General features: G+C 37.2%; 1 protein-coding gene across 2 annotated transcripts; it reads right to left on the bottom strand.

The window, feature by feature from the left end:
- Window positions 1–35: 35 nt before the first annotated feature.
- Window positions 36–9,355, bottom strand: fhl1a (four and a half LIM domains 1a). Of its 2 annotated transcripts, none has more exons than XM_056768983.1 (6): window positions 4,414–4,568; window positions 1,759–1,940; window positions 1,499–1,676; window positions 1,114–1,283; window positions 841–1,027; window positions 36–593 (listed from the first exon to the last, which is right to left on the bottom strand). In XM_056768983.1, exons 1-6 carry the CDS (start codon window positions 4,433–4,435, stop codon window positions 439–441), a joined length of 894 nt encoding a protein of 297 aa, XP_056624961.1. In that variant the 5' UTR covers window positions 4,436–4,568; the 3' UTR covers window positions 36–438. The 2 variants fall into 2 exon arrangements, with proteins under 2 accessions (XP_056624961.1, XP_056624962.1); XM_056768984.1 differs by lacking the exon at window positions 4,414–4,568 and adding an exon at window positions 9,261–9,355 and having other exon boundaries at window positions 49–593.
- Between the last annotated feature and the right edge of the window lie 1,389 nt (window positions 9,356–10,744).

Here is a 10,744-nt window from a genome sequence, read left to right on the forward strand (position 1 = left end):
TGTTTATTACAGGTTGCTGATTTATTGTCAGGATTTTCCTGTGAAGGTAGGTTTTGATAACATTATAGGCTGACTGAACCCAGACAGATCAATCAAAATACACTTTCAACAAAAAACATGAAGCTATTTACTAAGATACAGGCTGTTTTTCCACAGTTTATATTTTTAACAAAGCTTTGCAATAACTGGTTAAAACATTGTTTAGGTTACTTCATGCTAAAGCATTTATAATTAATGTAAGCAAATGTTTTGCATAAGAAAAGCTTGCACTAAGCACTCACTACCTGTTTCAAGCTTTTAACAAAAACAATCTCAACCCTCCAGTGATTTATCAGCCAAAACATCCTCACTGGTGTTCTGTGACTACATGAGAAGCATTTTTGCCTATTTCATCACTTGCTTTTGTTACTCTGTCGTAATAACCTTTCATGTAAGCCCTCACAGTTTTTTGGCACAGTCAGGGCAATAGATATTCTCTCCGTTGATGACAAAACGCTTCTGGGCCAGCGACAGAGAGCATTTTTTGCAGTTAAAGCAATATTCATGCCAGGACTTGTCCTCATAGTTCACCATATTGGTCCCTCTACCAAATCCTGAAACAGAGGACAAAAGTCAATTTGATTAAAATGTTTTCGCTTTACTTGCTTTATTTATTAAAAATGTCAATTACAACACTATAGCATATATTACAATACTTTAATATTTACCAATTATAGCAAGCATCAACTATCTTCAATTCTACTATTATTACTATTAATAATAATAATAATAAAAATACTCATTCTCTCTGCAATTGTGTGTAAATCCTCTCTTATTAAGGAAGTGCGTGCACATTTCTACCTGTAATGGGATTCTGGCATCCATTGCACTTTTTAGCCACATCACTCTTGTAGCAGTCCACACAGTAGAACACATCTTCATGGGCTGTGAAACGAGCCCCACCCAGTTGCTTCTTGCATGTGTGGCACACGAAACACTCAGAGTGCCAGGGCTTGTCCTGATAGCTGATCCCACCCGAGGTGATGGGCTAGTCATTAGGAAAGATTAAAAAAAGCAGTGATCAAACAGTTTCTGTGCCCTTGATACCATTGTTGTTTGGTTTCTTCGACCGACCTCTTTACAGCCGAAACAGTTCTTGGCAAATTTCTTCTCATGGCAGGGAGCGCAGTACAGCTCATCACCTTTAGCCATGAAGCTCTTACTGCCGATCGGCTGCTTGCATTCAAAGCAGACGAAACACTCCTCGTGCCAGACTTTATGCTTGTATTCCACATTCTGAGAACCTGATGAGAACCACACAAGATAACAAAACTTGGTACATATTGGGTGTAGAAACAACACAAAAGAGAATGGGAACTATGGGTCTCTAATTGGGTTTTAGATGTTATGAGGAAACCATATAAGACAATTCAGTTCTTAGGGAATAAGTCTTAATGGCAGAAAGCTGATGGATCATTACTACTTGTATTGGTTTAAATATAAAAGCAACACCTCTCACCTGGCATGATCAGTTTGTAGCAGCCCTGGCACCGGGCGGAGTCCTCACGGGCACCGCATTTCTCACACATGATCTTGCCATCATCTTTGGCAGCAAAGGACTCATTGACCAACGCCTTGTAGCACTTGGCGCACCGGAAGCATCCCTCATGCCAATGACGGTTCTTATGGGTCAGCTCCTGGACAGACGAGAGACGACATTGTGAGATTCGCTCAACGTAAACTGCTTTTAAATGAACACGATTTTATATCAACCCTCACCTTTGCATCGGCACCTATGGGCTTGCGGCACTCGGCGCACGTGTTGGCGCAGAGTTTCTCAAAGCAGCGCACACACACGTGCTTGTCGTCTTTGTTGACGTACTTCTTGCCCTGCAGGTTATCTCTGCAGTAGAAACAGTTTAAGCGCTCGGTCATAGTGGAGCTCAGATAGCTGCGGGGACCTGAAGGAGAAAAACAAATAGTCACGTGAAACCAACTGTGATATTTACTGTGTTTTATCATCCTGCATAATGTAGAAAAGATTCTGTGACAATATTATCCGGATACAGCCTAGTTCATATTGACCGAGTGAGGAATAAAGATTGACATCATAGTTACATGGTGAATTCGCATGGAGAATAAAGGTCTTGTTTTTATTTTATTTTTCTTATTTGGGCATTACTACAAAAAACTGTGTGGAAATATAAATGAACTGAAAAATAAATAAAGTCTATTTATTAATATTAAAACTACTAATAATTCTAATCACCACGGCTGATGAGAGACGTAATTGTACGTGGTGCTATTTATCAAACCACCACTAGAGGTCAGTGGTGATCGCACGGAGAACATCTCTAGATTTAAAGCGCTTTCTGGGAAGGACTCTCTTGCAAAGTACATTGATTTAATGTTGAATAAACGTCAGATCTCCACATTGATTTAACAATAAATCAAATAGCCTATCTTTGTTATCTCTGTTGTCCCATCACCGGTCGGCCGTAATGGTCCAAGTCTCTGGCATTCCTGTTATGTTTAAAGATGATGATGTCTATGTGCATCTAAATAACACTGGCATCATTGGAAAGGCTAGGTGACGACCAAACTAGGATATTATTCAGATTTGTTTAAAGCTTAATATAGTGCTGGGATGAAAGCTGTTTGTCCTAACCCACTGTTCAGCATCTGTTGCAAACAGGCTATACATAGCAACCACATACCAAACAACTTAGGAAAGTCTACTTGAAAAGGCCGCGTTCAAATCACCTCACAGATGTGTGTGCCTACATGTGGGCCTGATTGTGCCAGAGCTGCATTTTCTGGCTGTTGACAAGCTGTATTTTTACATGCAGACACACTCATTCTTCCCAGAGGAGTTTTTCTCTATCCTATTGTGAACACTGATGATCTCCATGGTTACATTTATGAACCATCCACAGACTTTATCAAAGTGACTGAATTATAGTTTCAAATCTTGCAAACAAATATTAAGGCTATCACGTGAGACCCCACCTGGATAAAGAACCGAGAGGTGTCACTTCTAATGCAATTGACATTAGCCTATTTATTTGGCCAAGTTTTGGCTTTTTTCCCTAACGTTCTTTCCCCTAACTTAAAAAGTTCACAGTAGCCGTGCTGCGGCTTCTATGATGTTTTCCATCCCTGTGACCTATCAGCTCATGCGATCCATCTCTAAGCATCCGTCTCTAAGCCGTTTGGGATAGCGTCCATCAGCTGTTCGGTGGTTAGCTTGCCCTGTCACAGTGCTTAAAAAAGGAATCCAACAGACCCCCTTTGTCCCCAAGAGAAGCACAAACACTGTCGGAAAGGTCAGCGTGAGATCATATTGAGCCACGGGGAGTACAGTAACCAGTAACAAAACATCACCAGCTGAAAAAGCAAACATTGACTGGCCCCTATATCTGACACATTGTCACCCCAAAGAAAAAAAAATGGCTATTTCTAAACACAAGTTAGATTAAACAGAGCAAATGAAAAAAATTGCTTACAGTGCTAGTTAACCCAAAAATAAAATGTCTTTCATTATTTACTCATCCTCAAACGTTTATGACTTTCTTTCTGAGCTCCCATTCACTTGTATGGACACAAAACCAATGCGAGGGAACGTGGGCCAGTTAACAACATTCTTCAAAATATCTTCTTTTGTGTTCTGCAAAAGAAAGGCAGTTCTTAAAGGACGAGAGGGGGAGTAAATGATGACAGAATTTTTATTTTGGGGTGAACTAACACTTATTTCTCCTGAGAAAATAAATCTTACAAATATCTCGATTAGAGTTTCAGAAGATCTGCACAAGTCAATATAAATGAAGAGTTCAACATGAACTCCACCATTTTTCATCAAATGAACCCAAATCTAGATTATTTTACCTATACATGAATTTAACATCTCTACACTCTTAATGTATTTTGATACTTATCTCATGTTTAGCAATTTAGGAGACACGTCTCAGACTAAGTTTGTACTCAAATAACGCACAACTGAGGACTGAGAAGTCAAATCTCGCACTACCATCATGAGGACTAAGGTGGTCCAGACCAAGGTCACCGTATGAAAATCTAGATGTGGATTTTTTTTCTATTAAAACCTACTGTGAAAGCTAGCTGGGCTGATGTTCACATGTTTGTTATAAATCATGCTGTTCAGAATTGGATTTTCTTTTGCATGAATGCCAAAGTAGCAGCGGGTCCTTCATGAAATCCATATTCATGCAAATGACCACTGTGTTCCAAAACCAATCAAATCTGGACAAACCACAAAAGCTCCAATTCATTTTAAGATTGAATATAAACTCAACTATTCAAAGAAGTTCCATAGTAAGCAAACCAACCAATAAACAAACAACCAATAAAAACAATCCATAGGCCAATCCAGCAATTGTTTTCATGATCCTCTTTACACCACACAGCGTACTTTACCTGAGTGCCTGTAGAAAGTCATATCTGGTTTTGGGAGCTAAAGTAAAGTCTTGAACAAATGAAAGAGATGGAAGGAAAGACAAACAGCCAACTAGTTACAAGAGAACTCCACTTCTCTCCTAGGGTATTTGACATATATACAACCCCAGCTGCCCCTTAAAACCAACACCCCCCATTACCCACCACACCCATGGCCTGTTCTCCCAAACACAGTAATCCCAGACAAAGCCCTCTCCATGTTAGGTTATGCTGCAAAGATAACAGCTTGGGAGGGATCAGAGAGCGAGACGTTGAATTCCTCGCTGGTGACATCAGAATTGAGTATTAAGGAATTACATGAGGATCGGGTGTATCGGAGAGCATTGCGGTTTTAAAATGGGTCCGAAAAAGTCCATCAGTGCATTAAGTATGAGACCGATGTTATATAAATCAGTTTCATCAGTTTACCTAGAACAGCTCTGTTTATCAGTGCTTACAAGAGAAGTAAACTTTGTAGGGACTTTGGCTTGTCCTGTTAAACAACACTTTTTAATGGCATGGGAACGACTGTGTTAGCACAGAGTATTCAGTACTCATCAGACACGGCGTCTCAAAAGGCTTTAGAGGTCACATAACCCCAGACCGGCCTTTTACACAAAATCTGATGGGTGGGCACAAAAATGTGTTCATTGACCATGATAATAGATAGATTTGATTATATTTATCTCAGTAAAATTTGTTAAATCTAAGTCAAATCTATATCCAAAAATATCCCGAAGCTCAGCTCACTTTTAAACTCATTTCATTTTTGCTGATTTGTGATGCATTAAGAATCTATGCCTCTAATGTACTCGGCCAAGATTCCTGTAGTTATTCACCAAGAGTCATGACATTAGGCCAAACTAAGCTTATGGTTACAGACAGATATTTTTTTAGAGTTAAGCAATCCTTTCAGGCTGCAAAAGCTCTAGGAACAAATTGTTTCCTTGAAAGGATAAAAGCAGTCTCGCAAACATCCGGAGAACTTTTAAGTGTATTTAATGAAAAGAATGGGTCGTTATATGTGGTTCATTTGATTAAACGACATTCTTGTTCTTCCTCTACACATTTTATTTTTTCTTTTGTGTGCAATATTGGCTAAAGAAGAATTTAGCTAATGTATTTGTCATTGTCGGATGATATCATTCATCAAAGATAAAGATAATATTTGCCTTTTTATCACACTGTCAAACCAAAAATGAGGCATAAATTAAAAAATTACACAACGTGGTCAGGCCAAAGTGTCTGAATAACTTTTGGTCCCACATTTTATCCATTTTAGTTCACTGCTGTGTAAAGAATTTTGGGGTGTAATATGTCACAATTTACTTTATTTTGCTACCCTCACTTAAATGAACTGTGTCCCGCACCTACTAGTAAAATATATCAAAAATGTTATCTGGTGTCTGAGTAAATTTTGGTTTGACTGTACATGTATAATTTGTGTCGACACAATTTTGTCTAAATGAAATGTTGACATTTTAACTTATTGTTCCTCGGTGTCTTTCAATGAGGCTGTGGTGAACAATGGAAAAATGATCAATCCACCGGTCCTCCACTAGGGCCCTGCCTTTTGGGAGGCTTGAAATAGCTTGACATTACAGACAAAAACAACCTGTTATCTCTTATCGAAACCTTGTTAAATCACAGAGCACATGCACGAACAGCATCAAAGCACATTCAATTATTTTTATTTGACAAAATCCATATCTTCAGGTACTAATTGCAGATATAATAGCACACCAAAATTTCTGTTTTTAATAACTATACACTAGAAAAGCATGACCTGCCTTTCATCAACTATAGACTTTTTTTTAATTAAATAAAAAGCAATTTTACACAAAAGTGTCTTGAGAATGTTGGTACACGGTAAATAAGCTATAACAACCAAGACTAGTTTGCTCTTGGTCTGATAGGTGACTGTTAGCCGAGGATTGAAGAGAGAATCACAGCAAGGCTGAAAAACAGCACTTTTACGCCTTGTAAAAGTGATTGGACCAATTTTCCCAAACAAAGAATCAAGTTTATCTCTCACCAGAGATCTTGTGTTGTTCAGCCCACCAATGTTATTCATCTGTTAAATCTATTCCATTAGAAATAAAAGGTTACCACAATAAACAGCTCTACATTCAGATTTTCCATAAATGTTTCCTAAAAGCCTCTTAAGTGTTTGGCATTTAAGATCACATTTGTTCCAGTTCAGTGTGTATTGCAAAATTAAATCCACCTCATTTATCAGAATACTATTAAAAGACTAGTGACTCATATGATGGTCGTGCAGACCATCACAACAAGCGTGTGGTCGCCTATCTGAAGGTCAGCATGCCAATCTTTTCCATTTCATTCACCAAGAACCTACACATGGTCATAAAACATTTTTAGTGTTCTGGGTAAAGCCCACCTTCAAAATACATATTTAAAACTGTTAATCTTACATGTAAATCTTAAGCTAATGTTAGCCACTCTAGTGTCCAAATCTCTCGACACAGAAAGGTTAAAGCCCAAACACACAGTCAAAGGTTTCTCCACTTCACCCTGCGGTGAATTTCTGAAGAAAACATCGACTTAAATCAATAAAGTGAGTTTAATAAACATTCTGAATGTTTGGGATTAGAAGGAGATCAACATGGACACACTGTTATTTCATGTGTTGTTAGTCAATAGATCTAAATGAACCCAGGCATTGGTTTTACTCTGGTAAACTCCGCTATAGCCCTGAATGTTTCTTTCTTTCTATCTTTCTTTTAAAAACCTCAGATCTTTATTCTTTTCCACGTTTTTCTTTAACTCTGACCTTAAACAGTCTTGTGCACCTGTTACTGTTCTGCATGTTTACATTATAGATATAGATTATAATGGGTTTGTTTTAGATAAGATCAGTTAATAGGCTAATAACTATATCAGTATGACACATTCATAATAGTCTGTGTGGCTACCGCAGGACATAATATACATTTATTCATTTGTTTTGTATTTATTTATTTTGATTTGTTACATTTGTTTTGTATAAAAACCAACTCTCGCTCTCTCAACAGGAATTGTTCTGGCTTTGTGAAAACTTGGTATTAGCACTTATTATTTTCTCCTTTTGACAAATCGCTTTATTGTTTACTGATTTCTGTGTAAGTCGCTTTGGATCAAATCATCTGCTAAATGTAAATGTATGTAATATTCTTCAAAATAAGGTGTGTGGTTTAATTTGACATGCCACAATATTATTTGTAATTATGTTCTGTAAAATTTCAGTAATATTTATATTCCTTATTGATTAGTATAATGTTATTGTTTATTATTGTTATTATTGTTTAGTGTTTAGTATAAATCATACACTTATTATTAATATAACCTATTTAAGGCAGAATTATTAAGAAGCAATTAACTTACAACTACAAAAAAAATAACTCTAAAACTAACTTTTTTATATAATCTCATGTAAACAGTTTTATCTATGACGGAGAGATGTACTTTAACTTTATAATGCTTAGTGGTGAACAATTAAAGAATTGCTTAAAACAAACATTAGACTGTTACCTTACACTTTTATCAAATGTCAAAGCATTGCAGGATAATTTCACAAGACAAGAAACATTCACTCTGGGGTATTTTGCCGGTCAACACAATTGCGGTGATCTTTTGTCCAGTTCAGCATCACTGTTTTCAAATGCTGACAGGTACGGTCATATATCATTAAACGCAATACAAGTACAGGCTATACAAACTATACGCAAAGCCTTGCCATCACATCCTGGAAATAAGTCCATTTGAGTAAAATCACCCCGTGCGAATGCGTCACATAAAATACTGATGTGGGGAGGTCATGTATAAATCACAGGAGGTCTCCAGATAATACTAAAGCCGTGCGAAAACCTAACGTTACGTCTCTAGTCAAATTCACAGAAGGCTCCAACTACGCAAACTGATATCCGATCATAGCAGTGGGCGTTTATTTCCAAGTGTGAGCATTTGCAGAGCTGGCCTCATAACCTGGGTAGAAAAATAGCCTATTACTTATTGATATTTTATTTTTACCAGGTGAAAGTCATAAATAGAACTCATTCAACAGTATAAAACAATAAACAAGCCCAGTTCATCAGACGTTTAAAGTGGACCGTGAGTTCAGCCATATGACGTCTGTCATTGTTTCTACTAATGTCCAACCCTTGACTTGCTAGTGCCATTACCACTGAGATATAGGAAAGCTTTACAGCAACATTCTGCAAAGGTAACGTACTTCACCTCCAAAGTATTACCATCAGGATTAAGGAGCATGTCTATGTAAATAGAGGATGTGATGTTCATGCAGTGGATAAGGCACTCAGGGTGTGAGTCATGAAGCCAGACAGACTGCACTTAAAATACTCAACAGGGCACGAGAGAGATAGCTTTAGTTACGATGCAATGAATGTTGCCCAGCTTTGGATGCCGTCGCTTTAGCACTTACGCAAGGATTTTACTTTATTAGTGGTAAAAATGTTTGATAGCCTATATCTGGCTGCAGTTTAATTTATGTATCTCCATCTTTACGTTGTTACAACACATGAATGCATGTATCCTACTTGTCTACAAAAACACACTTCACGAAATAACAATGGTAATACCTCTAAAATAATAATTTCACATCCTTACACAATGTGTACGATAGTTAAATCTACATGCTGCAAGGGATGGGAGAGTTTTTTTACTTATGAAAAGGCTATTACAGACCATTCAAAACGTTATGAATAATATACAGTATATTCTAATACAATAAAATATAAACATGATATACATTAATACATAAAAAAATAAAAGCATGCACGTAATTAACACATTTTAGGATGTACACTTACCAGTGTGCACTAAACTGTGAGTGGCTGATCAGTGCTGTGGCGATGAGAGATGATGAACTTCTGTCCAGAGCCTCTGTGCTTTAAAAGCCCCCGCACTCAAGTGGGAGCGAGACAAAAAAATCAGGACACGATCCAAATGCTTCGAGTTCGTATCAACAATGACATCAGACAGGAATTTACTTAGTCTTGTTAATTTATTGTACATTAAAAGCCCACAGAGAAAAAAATGAGATTTTTTTTCAAATAACTTCAAATAAAAACCCCAGTTCTTTTTGGATGACATTGGTAGTGATGAATAATTATAGGAATTTTAATTAAAAATACTTCAAGTAAACACAAATTGCACATAATATGTAAGCTATGTTAGTATCTTATGTTGATGCTTTTGTTTAATTGTTTTGAATTGTTAAATGAAAGCTACCAGTTATTTCTGTCTATCTATATATAGTCTGTTACTTATATACATGCAGACGTAAAGCTCAGACCTTACTCAAACCCTCCAAGAAACGCTTCTATGAAATCTATGAATCGCACTAGCAGAACACATCCCTCTATACCTACTCAAAAGAGACATCAACCTCAAGGACACAGATTTCAGAGATTATCCAGGGTTTATGGAATACGTTCTTGGATGGCAGATTTGATACACTGTACAGCAAAGGAATTAACCAGCACACTCCTGAGTGCACAAATATCATCACCTTTAAACAACCTTCAGCTAGGCATCAGTCACCGGAGAGTTTCCAATTGGTTGGAGACATCAGTGACCAAGAAAACAAACCGTATGAAGGGCCAATGGTATTTTGGGTTATTTATGGTGCAGGGATCAGTGACACTTACTTCTTTTCAAAATATCAAACTAACAAGGAATATTTTCTCATCTGTTTGAGAAAACAAATAACAGAAAGTGCCTATGAAGCATTCAGACAGAAGAATTCTAGACATATTGACTTAAAAATGCACTTTTTTTGCTTTGAGAAGATGATGTAAATGTTATTCTGGTTAGGAGAGGATGTGCTCTCAAGTGAGGATGTACTAAAGAATTCTGACCATATAGGGAAGATGTTACCTGATCCCTTCATCAGGACTGACCCCTCCACATCACAGGGCAGAACACTTCCAAAGAAAAAGAGAACTGTTTTGTGTCTATTGTGTTCATCCCCTCCGGTATTAAATTAATGAACATACACCAGTATGAGAAACAGCTGCTTTAGGACGCATGTCAAAGCACACAGAGAAAAAAAAATCAAACAGCGTTTCATTTTTGGGATTCGTGGAATTGTGAATTTGGATAAGAAACGGCTTGTACTTTCCAAGAGGAAAACACTTATAATGATTTTAAATAAAAACCTGATCTTTTTTAGAGAACACCAAATTGTTCCCATTTTGTGAAAACAGCCTTCAAGTGTTAAATATAATGTGGTCTGGAAACACGCAGATTTAAATGTATTTGTAAATAAAAACAGGCAGAAATGTTTCATGGA

Source organism: Triplophysa dalaica, chromosome 16 (genome assembly GCF_015846415.1).
Source record: "Triplophysa dalaica isolate WHDGS20190420 chromosome 16, ASM1584641v1, whole genome shotgun sequence".
Taxonomy (NCBI): Eukaryota; Metazoa; Chordata; class Actinopteri; order Cypriniformes; family Nemacheilidae; genus Triplophysa; species Triplophysa dalaica.

Bases quoted from the DNA above. Each gene is read 5' to 3' on its own strand.
- fhl1a (XM_056768983.1), bottom strand. From the start codon at position 4,435: ATGACTTTCTACAGGCACTCAG. The intron at 1,284-1,498 runs GTGAGAGGTGTT...GGTTCTCATCAG, and splicing joins CTACAAACTGATCATGCCAG to GTTCTCAGAATGTGGAATAC. The intron at 594-840 runs GTAGAAATGTGC...CCTCTGTTTCAG, and splicing joins ATGCCAGAATCCCATTACAG to GATTTGGTAGAGGGACCAAT.